Below are 17,941 nucleotides of genomic sequence, written 5' to 3' on the forward strand. Positions count from 1 at the left end.
GAAGGTGTAGTAAAGGTGTAGTTCACTGAAGGTGTAATAGTAAAGGTGTAGTTCGCTGAAGGTGTAGCGGTAAAGGTGTAGTTCGCTGAAGGTGTAGCGGTAAAGGTGTAGTTCACTGAAGGTGTAATGGTAAAGGTGTAGTTCGCTGAAGGTGTAGCGGTAAAGGTGTAGTTCGCTGAAGGTGTAGCGGTAAAGGTGAAAACCTCGTTTAAAGGGCGGATACCACTAAAAACAGAATATTCCTCATGATTTTGAAATGACAGGGTTTGATACAACACAGCACCACGGTTACAAGCTTAGCACACACAGCGTTTCGCTCGCCAACTTCATGTGTGGACTGGACCCGGTCATCCCGCTGTGCACCAGGTCGTGTCATTTCCTGATCAGATTTTTGTGACGTGGACAGCGGGAATGCATGCGGATCTCCAGCACGAGCTGCTCAGCAAATTCCTGCGAACATGTTAAACAGAGCATGAAGGATGATCTGCACGATCATTCAGGACGAAATACATTTTCATACATGATGAAAACGGAACAAATTTAGTTTAATATTATTATTACTATTATTAATATTAGTAATTTAGCCCTGTGATGGACTAGCGGCCTGTCCAGGGTGTATCCTGCCTTTCGCCCAATGACAGCTGGGATAGGCTCCAGCACCCCCTGCGACCCAGTAGAAGCGGCTTAGAAAACGTGTGTGTGTGTGTGTGTGTGTACAAATTTAGTTACGACTTCGTCCCACATGAGAGTAAAATGAAACTGAGTGAAAATAAACTGCCCCAGCTGAAGATGTACAATACTAATCATTAAAATGTACAAATAAATAAAGTTTAACAGTGTAAACTGTTGTGTTGTGCTCTAACATTATGGTGTTAGTAGTAAGCGTACCTGCTCTATGCTTTGTGTTATTGAGCAGCTTCTACTTCAAATATTGCAGCAGTGTTTTGTGTCCCAGCTTTAACACAGCAGTCTCTGTACTGCTGCACAGACAGTCCAGTCCCTCCAGAGGAGGGCAGAGCCATGAGGTGATCTAAAGTAGCTCAGGCGTGTCTTCACTTTTGAACTGAAATCAGCCCAAAATGAATGAAAGTGAAGGAGACTTTCTCCTAAATGGTCCTCTCGTGCCCCAGCAGCTCACTTCCGGTGATATGCTTTGGAAGGCAAAACCTGGGGGCCTGTTTTCAGCCTGGACTTTTTGAATGAGGCACAATACAGAGTAGCCAATCAAAACAGAGGTGATTTACATATACACTAGCCTTAAAGGCATAGTAACAGAAACAGCCTGGTTAAGTCTAAAGGATAAATTGGGAAATATTTATGTAGAAATGAATTTTTGATACATAAAACCTCTCGTAAGTGACCTGCAAAGAAAAAAAAATAGACGAAAAATGTTTTTTTTTTCTTTTTTAGATGTTAATGTTTTATGCAAGTGACTCACAGGAATTGAAACAGACTTAGGTCAATTATGTAATTTATGTAAATATACATATGCAAGCAATTATAAAAGCATTTCAGTAAAGCGACAATTCTGCTCCAAAGCTTTATTCGGTAACAATTTTTCATGTTTGGCGCTCAGGCAATTCCTACCAAATCCTCTTGGAGGTGCTCATGTTCAAAAAACACAAATGACTCATACTGACAAGGTTCTTCTGTCCATTTCTCACATAAAACCCAGGATGTTTTATTCAACTTCACACATACAGCAATAAAAATGTCTGAAATGGTCCAACTAGAAATACTGCAGTGGAAACTTTAGATCCAACACATACAATCTCATAAACAGAGAACAATTAAAAAAAAAAAATTCAACCGCTTTGCAGTGGCCACTCATTAAAGAGAAAAACTCTCAAAATCATTGGAGCACCTACAGCCTGCAACCTGCCAACACTGAAACTTCAAATCAATGGAACTTTTCAGTTGCCTCATTGAAACCATAGGAACTGCAGAACAGAACACATGCATTAACATGGAGTTTAAAAATAGAGATCATGCTAAACAAAAATATTGTATGTTAAATGTTTTTTTAGAAGACATTATTAGGCCTTATCAGATAAACTGGGGGAAAAAAAGAAACTTCTCACACCATTACTCACAGGACTCATTCGAAATTCAGCACACAAAGAGCCTTTAGACAGTACCTTGTAGTAATACCTCCAATTATTTGACCCCTTTAAAGCATTCAGGGAAAATAACTGTGCTGGAACTCACAAACATTCACTTATTTTAAATCAAGAACAGAAAAAAGGCCAAAGCAACTTCACTGCCTTTTGACGGAAGAAAACGACACTGTTTGCATAGTGTGTTCACATTCACACACGTGCGCACAGGAAGGAGTGACTGGCAGGGAAAGCATGTGCTCAACAGATTATAAAACAGTGCAGTTAGACAAAGAAAAGTCAGTCTACATTATTACAAATTATCACACATAATTTCAAAGCAACTTCAGGAATAGCCCTTGATATAATAGGAAAGTCTAGAAGCCATGGCTCGGTAGTCGTATGCGAAAGTTTGGCTGTTCCTGGTCAAATCTCATGTGTTTTCCATTTTAAACGTGAAAATAAGTTCACAGATCTGCAACACAGAACACACGTCTGCACATTTTAATCCACAATTACTGTTTATTTGCTGAATTTGAAAAAATAAAACAGAAAATGTGCAAAAGTTTTTTTTCTCTAAGATATGAATTTGTATTTTGCAGAAAATGTGATATTTCAGCCTTCTCCTTGTAGAGGATCTGTTAACTTATTTTCACTTCAACAAAACAAGTAAACTGAGAGGGGGTGTTCAAACTTTCACATACAACTGTAAGTGGTTACTGAAGATCCTGTCATGAAACCTTTAAAGCATCACTGCTGGACACCTATGAAACTTTTTCTTTCCCCAGGGACGCAGAATCATCCAAGATTAGGATCATCATTCAGAGACTTTATGATTCTGATTTTTGGCCGCTCTGCATTGCAATTCTATGACGTGAACCGGTTAAATGCAGTCACACTGTATTTGAATGCTGTTGCAACATCTATAGTAAAATTCTGTAGAATAATTATAATTACGCATGATTGTGCAAAAAAGTCAGCTGCCTCTTACTTAACAGGAAATGTGCTAGTGTGTTTTATGCATTTATTTGCTGTGTGTGGAAAAAAATCATAAAAAAAAAAAATATTAGCTGTAAATAGATCGCAATTGGCCATTCATGATCAGTGCATCCGTACTTTTTTCATTCCACTTCCAGGTGTATGCAGATTAAAGGAATCTTCCAGGGCAGTGTGCATGCAAAAAATTACAACAGTTAAGAGAAGCAACAAAGTAGTGCTTTATAGGAATGTTGTTGGACATGTCTATCATTACGGATGTAATTTATATATATATATGTAGAGAAAGAAAGAGAAAGAGAAAGAGAGAAAGATAGAGATAGAGATATAGATAGATAGATAGATAGATAGATAGATAGATAGATAGATAGATAGATAGATAGAGAGAGAGAGAGAGAGAGAGAGAGAGAGAGAGAGAGAGAGAGATTAGTAAGTAGATTCAGATACAGTTGTGTAGCTTTAAATATAACAGTTTGTAAAGTTACATCCTTAACTACAGGACTATCCTATTAATAGCAGCGCAAGAAATAAGAAAGAAAAGAAATAAAGTGGACGAGTGCTATAATAAACAGGAAAAAGTGTCAGTCACACACATACATCCCAATGTCTACACTAATGTCCAAAAAAGTGTTCAAATCTCCATAGTAAAGCACTGCCACTAAAATAGGACGCAGTGCCAAACATCAGCTACAGGTTATAACACCTCCCCCCAGCATTGGGCCGTGGAACAGTGTTTTTGTGGAGTGATGGAGCTCCATCCAGTACCTTTGGGATGAACGGGAGTGGCATTTCTGACCCTGAACTAATTATCCAACATCATTATCTGACCTCACCAACACTCTTGTAGCGAAATGCAATCAAATTCTCACAACATCTAGTGTAAAACCCTGATTTCAGAAGAAACATGAGCAGGTGTCAAACTTTTGGACACGTAGTGTTCCTTAAAACTGTTTGTTACCCAAATTGGAATAATAGACACTGGCATAATAATCAGTACCAATACTTTCTGCAGTGAGTGCTATTTGGAATACAACTTGTGTACCACCAACCCTGAAGATCATGTAATTAACTTTCATTTGTTTCTTTGCTAGTGCATTGGTCAAGAACCTAGTGCTGAGGAGCACGATGTGCAAGCAGTTGTAGGTTGTTCACAATACCGCTCTCGCTCCTCTCTCCCTATTATTATAATCCTTGTAAACTCATTAACTCTTTCTAATGCTTTATCACCCTCTTGTGTGTGGGTGCATTGAGAGAACCCTGCATCCAACCGGAGCTACTGCTTGTTGCTTGTTCCATTAGCTTTGTTCTTCCCCGAGCGCCCTCTTCTCCTGCTGGACGACTGGGAATGGTTGCTGGAGTGTCTTTCAGCTTTGTGAAGGAAAATAAAAAAAGAAGAAACAGGTTGCAGAGTCACTTCTTCAACATTCTGTCTTTACACTCAGACCCTCCCAGGATACACTGCTATATCTTACCTTTGATAGTTTCAGGAATGTAACCGCATGAATCAATAAAGCTGCCGTCGTCAAAATCAGAGGTGCTCTAAAAGAAAGGATTCAAAAAGCTGATTATGCATGACATGTACAGTAGCACTACCACATAGAGCAGATAGATAAACTGGGGCAAATTTAGCTGATACGAGTAAATCAAAATTCTTTGCCACACTTCATTAAGGACATCACCAGCAAGGCTAGTTAGGACAGTGAATATACACCAAGCAATCAGTGCTAATGTTCCCGGTCAGTCTCAGCACTGCATGAACTGAGCTACTCATTTAAGCAACAGAACAGGAGAGCAAGTGTGTTATCCTGAAATAACATCACAGTTGTGATTTGGTCGCAGTGTTCTATTCCTTTTATACAACAATTAAATAAATAAAGTAAAAAATTAATAAAATCAGACCGTGAACATATTCAATATATTTTAATATCAGTGATTCCTTCCGCCAAATTATAGTTCCTTAACAAGCAGCTTGTTGCTACGTCAGAGTACCACTTGCTGCAATTCGTTCTCCAGCTCCTCACACAGACTCATCTTCAGAGTCTGACCAAATCGGCTGTGGGTCAATTGCCTACAGCATTTCAGTGGAGTGACACAGTGTTTGTGAAGAACCTGTGATGTTATGGCAAAATATCAGCAGAACGCTTCTCAACCAATCAGCTTGCGTGGTCGAAACTAACTGTTGTATAATAAGAAATGCTAAACATTTAAAGGTTATAATGACATCTAAGATCACGCAAATGCTCACCTTGAGCCTCACACCGCAGTTCTGCTCATACCACACCATCCCATAGAGGCAGAGAGAGGTAATAAAGGCCTGACAGAGAAAGAGTGTGACAGTGACAAAATATTCTTTAATAAAAAGAAAAATTGATACAAATAAAGCAGGGCTTGTCAACCTGGGGGTCACAAGAGTGGTGCTACAAACCCAAATACCTTATAAAATAAAGGGGAAAGTAATGGTGATGAGTGCATGCAATTGAACTAAAGTGATATCAAATTATTTGATAAGTCATCTATCATTTGACTATCTTTTGCTGGATCATCGGTCATTTAACTCAAGCCACTCTTGTTTCTCATCTTTTTTTCATCATTAAATGTTTTTTTGTTGTTCGTCTTATTTTAAAAAAGTTTATATATATTGTTAATTTTATTTGAGCTCAAATTCAGAGGCATTTTACCAGCGCCGTATTTAATTCACATGCCATTCACATACCACTTTCATGCGTTCAAGTTCACTTCTACCCTCATAGTATAATGCCACAACAGCAATAATGCACACATATAATAACAGACTAAACCCTTAAATGTGTTCTTAATGCTTTGAGAACTATAAATAATATCTTACTGATTGGATCATTCATCATAGTTTTCAAAACAGCACAGGCAGAGCATAAACACTTGCAACCCTACAGTACTTACCACACACAAGAGCCACAGGACCACATACACAACCTGTGTTTTGGAGAACAGATCCTGCCCAAACTTAACACAAGCCACGGCTTCCAGGAAAGCAATGGCTCTGTTTAGAAGGGAAAGAAAATAGGGGTCAGATAAGCTGTCCAAAGGCTTTACAAGACTTTACCTCTATTTGATGTTTATATATATACACATACATACATACATACATACACACACACACACATATATATATATATATATATATATATATATATATATATATATATATATATATATATATATATATATATATATATATATATATATATATATATTTTTTTTTCTCTTTCTCACACAGACGCACACAGACACAAACTATTAAACATGTTAATTATAGTCACCAGACTAAACAGAGGTCCTGCAGTCTTCAGCACAGTTGCTAAGGTCAGGAAAAAAGCCTCCTTTGTTTGATTAGTAATGCAAAAAAAATGTAATGCTGCACAATTAGCTGTGGCAAAATGAGAAGGTACAAATGCTTTAGCTCTCTTTAGCATGTATTCAAAAAAAAAAAAAAAAAAAAAAAAAAAGACAACCTACTTCATTATTTTAAATATTTTTGTCCCACATAAATTAATCCATTAAAAGCTGGTAAAATATGTTTTGACAGCTTTGATTAGCCTATCTCTGCTTGTAACTAATGGAATAAAAACTCCTCACATTTCCAATCAATTAAGAAAGCTGCTGTGCGGAACGGAGGTGCACAAAAAATCCTGAAATCCGAAGGTTCATGTAAACAGTGTTTTTAACCTACACAGCATAATGTCTATAGACAAATCGCTGTGAGGAGTTTTAGCAGCGTGATGGGAACAGCACAAACACATTTGTTTGTTTGAGGTGCAAACATCCAAACATTAGAATAAATACAAATACTTGTATTTACTTACTATAAGCACTGATTTTATGGATTTAAATGTATATGTGTAACCTTTGCCAAACATCTCCCAGTGTTACTTGGAGTTATCATACAGAAGCTAATTTGGCTAATCAATACTTCAATAAGATCAATCAAGGCTGTTGGTGACAGATTTAAACAAATCTATGTGACGGCTCAGGGCAGACATTTAAAACCAAACCTGTGTTCCCCTGATTAGCTTAGAAGAAATCAAACACTTCTTTGAACTCGGTACTTTTTACTCAATTAATTATAATGTTTTCTGGTGTTTTTACTCGCAATTTTTTTTAAAGACCTTTGCACAGTCCTGTATGTATATATCTACATTTACTGTATATAAATGTATCATTTAGTGAAATATATCAAGGTTGTACTCACCCAAACATCCAACACTGGGTCCCCACTCTTTTGCATTGAGTGTCTGTGAGGTATGCATAATATTGCCTGAACCAACACAGATATTCATGTATTAGATAACAAAACACAACATATAACACATTGTAATTACAGTAGTGACCAAAATGAAGCTAAAACAGTCACATTTATCAGAGCCCATATTCATGTGCTACGCTTTTAAATTCTCAGTCCACCAAGGGCCATGAACTTTAGCACTATCCAAAACAGAATTACAACAACAATCAATATGCTTTGTTTCCAAACACACCAAAAAAGGCATTGCTTGGTCAAATAATCCTTTCCTGTGCAAAATAAAAGTGGGTGAACACTGTTTTCAAAATATACAGTCAATAATGCCAGCACGGAATCCAAGAAAACAGGTCTAGAAAACCCGTCAATCCTCTGAAATCTTCAGTAAATTGGCTAAATTCCAACTTTGTTTCTTTTTAGTGAAGTTCACAAAATGCACAAAAACCATCATGGATTCATGAGGCATGCTTGTTCTTACTAAGTGAAAAATGTTAAGTATACAGTGAGGTATTGGCACCAGGTTTTAGCAAGTTTTCAATTCCAGTTTTCCTTTTGTACACAGTGGAATAATCTCCTTCCAAGGAAAGATTTTGCTATAATGAGCTCTGGAGATATAACGCTAATTTCTAAGGCATGACACACAATACCGCAATATATTCCTCGGCATGAACAGCTTTTTTTCTGTAGTATGTAACCACTTTTTCCAACATTCTTGGAATGAGGACATGCTCAGTGTCCTGTAGATCTGCATAAACACTGAATCCATTGTTTAAGGAAAGTTGCACAGGAGTGCAGTAAGGGTTCTTCTTTGCTGTATGAAGTAATAGTCGGACAGTACCGCACAGTGGGGGCAGTGATGATCCCAATGAAGAGAATTCTGCACCAGCTGAGGGGGTGAGAGGCCTGGAATACGAAAATGTGCTTCAGGAAGAACGTGTTCAGTTCTGTTAGCTGGTGACAGAGAAAAGGACACAGAAGTAATTTAAACAAAACTGACTCTGATGAGACATACAGCCTAAAATACACATATGAAAATGCTGCCAACATACACACAAATAACACCAACACCAAGTTAACTTCAACAAAATAATGATGTGCAAATCACTCAAAATTAAATCAGACTTTAAACTTCAAGCCAAGGAGCTACACACCTGCCAGAAAATCATGAAGAGGTATATGCCTGCCACCCTCTGGAAGGAGGACTTGGGGTCAAACCAGCGTACGTAGGTCCAGCTGGCAGGGGTGAACTGTAGGACAGCACGCTTTAGCTTCCCTGTGGTGCTGTGGATGTCCCTAAACACATGGATGGCCACAATCCCATTATTGCTGGGTATCATTTAAATAAAAACAATATTGACATTAAAAGAAATACCTCAGATTCATAAATGACACATTTACATTATTTTAAGGGCGCTGTCATACCTACAGTTGTATACAAAAAGCCAAATTAGGCCAAATGACATATATTGTTGCTTTCTGAAGTGAAAAGAAAACACAAACTCTGCGGCGAAGTTTTTTTTTTTTTTCTGCAAATGTTAATGCACAGATTCTTTAGGGATTAGGGAATTAGGGAAAAATGGGCACATCAAGATCAGGCATTAGGAATTATCAGCGGCTGGCAAATCTAGAGCATGATCAATACTCTGACTGTTATACTACCACGGAACAATCATGGGCTCCTCTAAGCAGCCGTCTAAGGATCTGAAAATGAATCTGCCTACAGAGCAGGGAGAGATATAAAAAGATCTCAAAGAACTTTCAGATCGCAGAATTCACTTTTACAAAAGCCACTCACATACGGCAGGGAAACTGTGGAAGTCAAAGTACGATCTGAAAGACTAACAAAAATTATTAGATCTTTTTTATTATTATAAAAATATATGTATGATTTTACTTTATATTAATGATCTATACTTGGCAGCAAAGAACATACTCTTGTTTGCTGATGACACCAATATTTTTCTATATAATAAAGGCGGTCATAAATGAATCTCATCTATAATTATTGAATTATCAAATGTTAATCATGGAGTTTGCATGTTCTCCCTGTGTCTGCGTGGGTTTCCTCCGGGTTCTCCGGTTTCCTCCCACAGTCCAAAGACATGCAGTCAGGCCAATTGGTCATGCTAAATTACCCCAGTGTGTGAGTGTGTGAGTGACTGTCTGTTTCTGTCTGTCTGCCCTGCGATGGACTGGCGACCTGTCCAGGGTGTATCCTGCCTTCCGCCCGAAGACTGCTGGGATAGGCTCCAGCATCCCCCCGCGACCCTGACGGAGAAGCGGCTTAGAAAATGGATGGATGGATGGATGGATGGATGGTGTAAAGCTAATAAATTATACCTCAACATCAAAAAAAGTTTATATAAGCTTTTCAGCCCTTAAAATAAAAAAGGCATCAGTATGTCTAGTCATATATTAGCTCAGGTTGCCAGTAAGCAGTGGGAGGGCAAATGTGGCTATTATCTTTTAATTGCACAAAGAAAAAAGTCCACTTGTCAAATTAACTAACTTGATGATGGTGTTACGAGACGGCAAAGTAAGAAGTAATGGAAGGAGGTACAATGGATAAATTACAGAAATAATAATTGATAGACTAGTCAATTACAGAAAGAATTATCAGTGGCAATGTTAAAGTGCTGAGCAATGTATTGTCTCACAATGATAATGAATGATGAGTTAAAAGACCAGCACAACACTCAATAGAAACTTTAAGCAACAGCAGCAGCAACAGCCTGTTGTTCTACCACAAGAGAAACAGCAGTTTGATGTAGTTACAAAAAAGTGGGGCTCAGGTACGTAAATTTGACCTAATTCAGAGCAAATTTTCCTAGTGACTTGTTATCTAATAGTATCAGTACCAGAGACAACAGTGCAAAGCAATCACAGTAAGTGAATTTTGAGATCCCATTGACTATTCTGTTGTTTTATATGCATTTAGTGGTTAATACATGAGCAAAGACATCTCAAACTCTGGCTGATACTCCATTCCAATGAGGTGTTGCTTGCTGAGTCATCATAGTTTCTACAGCTGTTGATGCTTAAAGTTTCCTATGCGTATGTCCATATACACAATATTCACGTGCTTTACCCAGTCCTGGGTCTAAATAAGGCACCTGTAGAAAAAAAGACATTACAGTGTGCAAGGCTTACTTGATACTGGCCCAGTGGTAGGTGCGCATCTCTAGAAAATGACACGCAGTCATGCCAAGCCAGATACCGCCTCCGTTACACAGGAGGATGTCAAGAATAACCTGGTCCCACCAGCATTCAGCAAAGTTAGGCAGCAGGTGCATGAAGAACAGCTGAGGAAAGAAGAAAAAAAAGAGATAAGAATATTATTATTATTTAATAATTATTAATAATAATAATAAAGAGAGAGAGAGAGAGAGAGAGAGAGAGAGAGAGAGAGAGAGAGAGAGAGAGAGAGAAAATGTCAGAAGAATGCAAGAGAAATAGAGTTTTAAAAAATTGCTTCAACAACTAAAACGTTTTTGGCTTTAAATTGTGGTCCTGGGGTACAAATGCCCTACAATGCGCTGCAACTAAAAAGGGCTGCAACTAAAACTGCATATTACAAATACCATGTGTCACTTACTACTCATGATGGTGCACCATTTTTACATACTAAATACTTGGTAAAAATGGTGCATCATCATAGTACTTTTTGGATGCAGTTTAGGGCATGGAGTTCTCCAGCAGTATGACTGAACACACTTCTCTAGTGTACTTAAATGCATCCTTCAAGAGCTGCAGGCATGCAGGTGTGTAATGTAATACAGCAGAACACAGAACAAGTGCTCCTTAAAAAGAAAATCTCATTAGTGAAATCAGGTGGCGTCACTGAGGACCAAAAACTTTAGTGTTTGAGTGACTGCAGGTAAGAACTCCATTTTACATTCAAACCAGTCCAAGCCTGTCTTAGTGTTCTACATAAAAGATATATAGTACTGTGCAATAGTCAAAGACCGCACTATCACTCATTTCCAGCCAGAACAGTCATTAAGTACAAGTACTGTAAGTGATATTAAGTACTGTATATATTTGTATCCTAATCAATAACAATAACATCCAAGACTAGGAACCTTTAACCCACACATACACACACACACACACACACACACACTTTCTAAGCCGCTTCTCCCTCAGGGTCATGGGGGGGTGCTGGAGCCTATCCCAGCAGTCACTAGGCGGAAGACCTTTAACCCTCGAACCAATTAATCATTGGTAAAATTTTCTTTCAGATATTTAATAAAATTGTATATGGTGGACAGGTCACCATATACATTCACACCTAGGGGCAATTTAGCATGTCCAATTGGCATGACTACATATCTTTGGACTGTGGGAGGAAACCGGAGCACCTGGAGGAAAATGCAAATTCTACACAGAACGGAGCCTGTTAGGCCGGCTGGGGAATCGATCAAAGGCCCCTCTTGCTGTGAGGCAACAGCGCTACCCACTGCCAAACCCATTTTGCCAAACTACTGAATTGGTATCTTCAACTTGCATTGTATGCAGAGCAAAAAGAGGTCTGGTAAAACTTCTGGTCATACCTCTGTGAGTTCCCACGTGATGCTAATGGTCCAGCAGAGGCCATAGCTGCGGATGAGCAGGGCCTTCATTGCCCAGCCCCAGAAGTGCCCAAAAGCAAAGATGTCAAAGTGACTCAGGATGCGCTCCCATGTGATATCATGACAGTTTACTGCATATTCCTGCACAGTGAGAGAGAGAGGGACAAAGATTAACAACGTAGTCCATGTTGTACACAGTACATGAGCTTAAAGAAGTGGAGATGCCAAAGCAATGTATACATTTCTAAATGGTGACAAGCAGGTTCTGAAAAGTAGTCTCTACTAGATGTTTTTTAATAAAACCACTTTTTGCCAGCACACTTCGTAACAGACTCAAACGCAGAAGTGAACCTACAGCCTGTCAGGTTTTAAGAGAGAGCACCCACACTGTCAACAGTACCACTCACAGTAACAGCGATAGTATGTAGGGTACGAGCTAAAAAATATATCAGTAATCTAGGCCTGATTTTCCTTCGCAACTGGCTATTGTCTCAACCGCCCTTTAACCACATTGCACTGGATTAGTGCTGCACAGCATGGACCTGGCTGCGCACACCATAATCCAAGTATTGTACTGTTAGTCTGGCAGCAGAATTAAACCTGTGTAAAACTGATCAGCTTGTCCAATAGGCCTGTATTAGCTTCCGACAGAGGTTTCAGTGAAGCAGCGACATTCAATTATTGATCTTGCTCACAAAGTAATTTGTAAACTTCTCTCAAGTTTGTGCAAAAAGACCTCAGCACTGGTCTTTTTGTGTTATCAGTTGACTTTGCCCCTGTTCTTAAAACCACTGTTTAAGTACGGTGTTTGAGTTTAATCTGTCTTTATCCAGATCAATAAGGCACATCAGGAAAACCATCTATGCACAATTGCAATGTAGTTCAGTCAAGAGGAAAAAATCTGTAAACTTTTGTAAATTAACATATGTTGTTCAGAGAGATGAGCCAAGAAATGTTTTTCCCCTCATAAAGGTAATTAGTATGATCACATTTAGTAATATTGTACCATTCTTCATGTACAGGAATGGCATAACAGAAATGAAATATGACTGATGGCAAATTTTCACTGTAAACGGTACCATTCACAGAGGGCAGCTTTTTCCTTTTGTGACTGGCTTATTGATTATGGTTGACTGTCTTACTTTTAACTGGGGTGGTCAGAAGGCTCTGCCTTCTCTATAGTCTAAAACAGAAGAAAGCTAGCTTTGGTTGTTTGTGATCACCCAGAGCTGTACAACACTCTTTAACTGAATGTTTGGGAAAAAAAAAATTGTTTAGGTAAATGTTTATCGCTTGATCGTTCATGCTCTCTCAAATCACTTTCTCGTCCTTGTCAATCAAATGCTTTCACGTGCTTGCTTTTAAAGAGGAATTCCAGCTATTTCTGCATAATTAAATCATTAGGATGTGAACAGTTCCCAGTGGTTTGATTTGAAACACTGTGTCCTGGAGAAACGTTCAGAAATGTTCACAGTGGTGGTGATAGGAACCAGATGTCTGAACATTTTATTGCCTCTAAAAGCTCCATCAAAGAAAGTTCTTAGATGAAATGATTATATGATTATAGGTTACTTAATTCCTAAGACATTGTTTTACAATGATTTTGAGGAGGTTTTGCCCTAAAACACATTCATTCAGAATGTAGATGTATGCAAGGCAATATAAGGCAAAGGCAAGTTTTTTTTTAGACTTACCATTATTTCATCATTAATAGTATTACATACAAAAACTCAGGACACGTAGCTTCAGTGGTGCTTTTGCATAGTAAATAAAACAGATACATTTGTGTTACAGGCTTTACAACTCCTGGTCCCTTTTACCACCAAAAAAAAAAAAAAAAAAAAAAAAAAAAAAAAAAAATCGAGGCCAGTATGCTTTTCTTATTTCACATCAAAATACCTATATTCCCCTTCAAGCATGAACACCATGAGCTTTATGTTGAAAAAAGATGTCTGACCGTCTCAGGCATCCAGACCGTGGTCTGCCAGCAGACGACCTCTGACTAAGACCTTGTCCCAGCTGCTTAGCTAGTGCCTATAGTACAGGGGTGCACAAGTCCACTCCTGCAGGGCCAACATCAAGCTCAGTCTAGTAGTTTCCTTACTCAAACACACAAACTAAAATTGGCAATTAACAAGTGAGCTAAATCAGGTGTGTTTGAGCAGGAAGATCACCAAACTGTGCTGGACACCAGTCCTCCAGGAGTAGAGTTGGGAGTTTATTGTATTTTATTTACCATTTCTGGTTGAGTAAAGAAGTGGCAACATGACTTGAAAAAGGAAAGCAGACCACGAAACCTGTTTTAAAAGGAATGAACAGTGAACTGCAGGTTTTTTCTCTCTGCTTCGAGTTCCACCGTCTCATCTGTTCAGAGTCAGCAGCACTGGAAACCCTAAACACCACTGCAACTTCAAATTAACTGCTCACCCATTCACTGACAGTCCAAGAGCATGAAATTCTCATTAAGAATAGCATTTATTCGTTTTTATTTCATTTATTTTGCCTGGTGAAAAGACAAGTTTTTCATCTTTGAAAAATGCTTAAAGATTTTTTTTTCCTTTTCAAAAGGATTTTTTTAGGCTATGGCCATACAATTTCAAAAAGCTCACAGGATTATAAAGGTACACTCAAAACAAAACAGTTTATCAAAACTTTTTGTGTATTATATACGTACTATTTTATTTCATTAGTTGCCTGGACTGATCATTAATGGTTAAGCATTTAAACGTAACTGTTGCTGCCATTCGCTTAGGTTAGCTTGTTTCTGCGGATCTCCTTCTGCAAGAAGCTGGAAATTTTCTGTAACTGGACATTTGCACGTTTTAGTTAATTAGCCCTGCTTTAAATGATCAGACCTCATTATACTTGTGTGAAAGATTCCTGTCTCTCCTGCTCCCTCTTTGGCAGCATGTTGCACATTTTGCAGAGAATGAACATCTGTAAAAACATGGTATCACCTGCTAAACATCAGGTAACATTATCCCATCTTAGATACTACCACCTGGCATTCCAGTACTGCAGACGTGGCGACAGGCCCACTAAAAGAATTCTCCTCCACCTCTCTGGCTACGGCTGTCTGGCTTCTTACTGCATAGTGTTAATTTTGCCACGTTTAAAAACTATCGCAGAATGACCGCACTGGCCACTCACTCACCATAATATCAGCCTCACGGGTAGCATATTTTAGATCAGGGTCCAGCCAGTACATAAAGATCTTCACCTGGTCCCAGTTCAGGAAAATGAGGAACACCAAAAAAAGGAAGTAAAGGACACTAAGACCTGCAAAAGATTGAGCCAACATTTCACAGCTCAGTGGTCTCGGTCAACAAAGCTGCTGTCAAGAAAGATAAACAGACTTATTTCAAACAGGTCTACTCACCGAAAACCATGCGCCATATAGCTGGGTGCGGCCTGGTAAATGGACCTGAAATAAGATTCCAGCCATTTAGACTGTGCAAAGACCTTCATACAAGCACAGGGCATATAACCAAGTTATTCATTACCCAAAGCACAGTGCAAATAGCTTGAAACACATTATAATAGACACATTATTTTTAACCACAGTACTAAGCAATTGTGTATAATAGCGTATAGATTTACACATAACATTCCATAAAATATAAACAAAAATATAAAAGTAGCTACTGAGGATGCTGTGAATACTGTTGAAGTCAAAAAAGGCCTGTACCATTAGGGAACGCCAGAACACTAATAACAAGGAAGAAGGACACGACCAGAGCAAGGCCTACACGCAGGTTATTGTCAGGATCGGAATCATTCCTGTCAGAAGAAAAACAAGCAAGAAACAGAGAGAAACACAAGATCAACAGTCCACATATGTAGGGCTGAACAATAGGACAATCTTTTAATGTCTGGTGATTAATTACACCACAATATAGGACACGTTGCATATCATGGATATCATCATTACGTAAAGAATTCTGACCAGCATCCTCCGAAAAAGCACTTCGATAAACGTTTTGATACATATCACGTACCATGACATCACTTGTACTGAAACACAGTCCCATCATCACGGCAATAAATTATGCCACATCTACACTAAATGGCCCTTATCCTACATACCTTTCCTGTACTTTACTGTATCCCTGTCCTGTTTGGCTGCCCTTTATCGTGCTTCATTCAAAAAGCAGTCTGGCCCACCAGCACTCAGGAGACATGGCCTCATTAACTTCACTAATGCAAACTAATCAACTAACTCTAAGTGACATGGTCTGATACTAATGAAATATTGGATAATTATAGTAATAATGAATTATTTTAGTCATTAATGTATATTTCCTTTATAGTATTTAGTCATTAAATAATCTCTGATACAGCAGAGTGTCAGAACATTGTATTTTATCAATACTTCCCACCCCTACTGTGTCCACGCTTACTCAACCCGCCCTTAGTCAACATCCACTCCTGCAGTGGAAACAGCGGCAGCTCTCATTCAACCCAGACACAGAAGCCTGAAGCCCGCAAAGCGCACAAGGCCCGCTAAACACTGACAGCCACACACAGCAGCGGCGAGCAGCCCACCTGGTGAAGGCGAAGTACATGATGCTGATCACAGTGAAGGTGAGTAAAGTGATCGTGTGCGGTTTGTAGAAGAAGTCTATGGTGATATCCTCCACCTGTTGCTCATTGATCATCCGAAAATGCAGTTTATAGTTAACGTCATCCTTGCTGAGCGTGCGGGAGCCCAGTGCGGACGCCATAGCCGCTGGCAAAAGCCGCCCAAGAAGTCAGACCGTCGCTCTCGGCCGCGGTGTGAACTTCAGCAGCGCCACATCGCAGCTTCCTCTCCTCCTCGAGCTGGGCTGATGCAGCCGAGGGGCGGCCGCTGGAAGCGCCTCGTCTACCTCAGCGCACGCCATTGGCTGGAGGAGCCTGAACGGCTGCAACGCCTTTTCTCATTCGCAGAGCAGAGTCAGGCTGAGGGGCCAAAGAACCCGAGGGCGGTGTTAAAGATCTGTAACGTTTCCGTGGCTTTATGTTGTTTGATGATCGCACGAAAATAAAGTCTCAGTGGCGCCGTCTGCTGGGCCGACCGAGAACAGAGCGTGGGTTGTGCTGGTTGCTTCGGTTCTGTGTACTTAAGCTTCAGCAGTTTGCGACGGGTCTGTGATGAGTGATGGGTTTCAAATCAAAAAGAAGGTCATAATAAACTTGTGCTCCAAATGCTGGACGTACAAGGAAGTTCTGCTGTGTTTAAGCAGTCACTCATTGTTGTGTACGGTTCTATATAGACACTTTTTGAAAATGGTTCTTTGTAAAGGGTTCTTCTATTGTTACAAGCTTGACGTCATAATAACACAGGAGCCCATTCTGGTGCTACATAGAACAAGTCTCAAAGAAGTTCTATATAGAACCATATGCAACACATCCTTTATCAGTCTAAAGAACCATTTCACCATGCAACGAAACTAAAGAACCCCTGAAGACAGGTGGACAAAGTACACAAGTCATGTACTTGAGTTAAAGTAGAGACCCCCAAGGTAAAATACTACTCCAGTAAAAGTAGAAGTCCTTACTCTAGACCTCAACTTGAGTAAAAGTACAAAAGTATTTGCCTTCAAATGTACTTAAGTATCGAAAGTAAAAGTACTAAAAGAGTAATTATGGCTCTGATGTCCTGTTATCATTTTTATAACAAGACTGGCTTCATGAACTCATTTCAGGTGAAAATCCTCCAGCGTCTCTCTTGGTAAACCAGTCTTTTAATAGAACGTCATTAATTAGTGACACTGACGTCTATTAAAATGATCATAAGCACAAAACACTGAAGGTAAACAGTTTCCATCAGGGAGAACCGAGTGGCTCTGAAATCACTTTTACACACAAGTAAAGTTTCAGTTTAAGATTACTTTGTAAATTAGTTACAAGCTGAAAGAAAAACTGGCTTTAAACTCAGGATCACAGATGAGCTCCTTTACTGTGTTGATCTGTAGGCGTCTGTTCATAAACATAAACTAACCAAAACTAATTTACTATAA

At 39.1% G+C, this 17,941-nt stretch overlaps 1 protein-coding gene across 1 annotated transcript; it reads right to left on the reverse strand.

Annotated features, from left to right (window-relative positions):
* Nucleotides 1–1,526: 1,526 nt before the first annotated feature.
* On the reverse strand, nucleotides 1,527–16,775 carry ptdss1b (phosphatidylserine synthase 1b). Its single transcript, XM_017696727.2, has 13 exons — nucleotides 16,485–16,775; nucleotides 15,628–15,719; nucleotides 15,319–15,363; nucleotides 15,094–15,218; nucleotides 11,922–12,080; nucleotides 10,519–10,670; nucleotides 8,520–8,661; nucleotides 8,207–8,319; nucleotides 7,321–7,386; nucleotides 6,012–6,111; nucleotides 5,338–5,406; nucleotides 4,565–4,631; nucleotides 1,527–4,460 (listed from the first exon to the last, which is right to left on the reverse strand). The coding sequence occupies exons 1-13, from the start codon at nucleotides 16,661–16,663 to the stop codon at nucleotides 4,366–4,368; spliced, it is 1,404 nt and encodes a 467-aa protein (XP_017552216.1). The 5' UTR covers nucleotides 16,664–16,775; the 3' UTR covers nucleotides 1,527–4,365.
* Nucleotides 16,776–17,941: the final 1,166 nt, after the last annotated feature.

Source organism: Pygocentrus nattereri, chromosome 27 (assembly GCF_015220715.1).
Source record: "Pygocentrus nattereri isolate fPygNat1 chromosome 27, fPygNat1.pri, whole genome shotgun sequence".
Taxonomy (NCBI): Eukaryota; Metazoa; Chordata; class Actinopteri; order Characiformes; family Serrasalmidae; genus Pygocentrus; species Pygocentrus nattereri.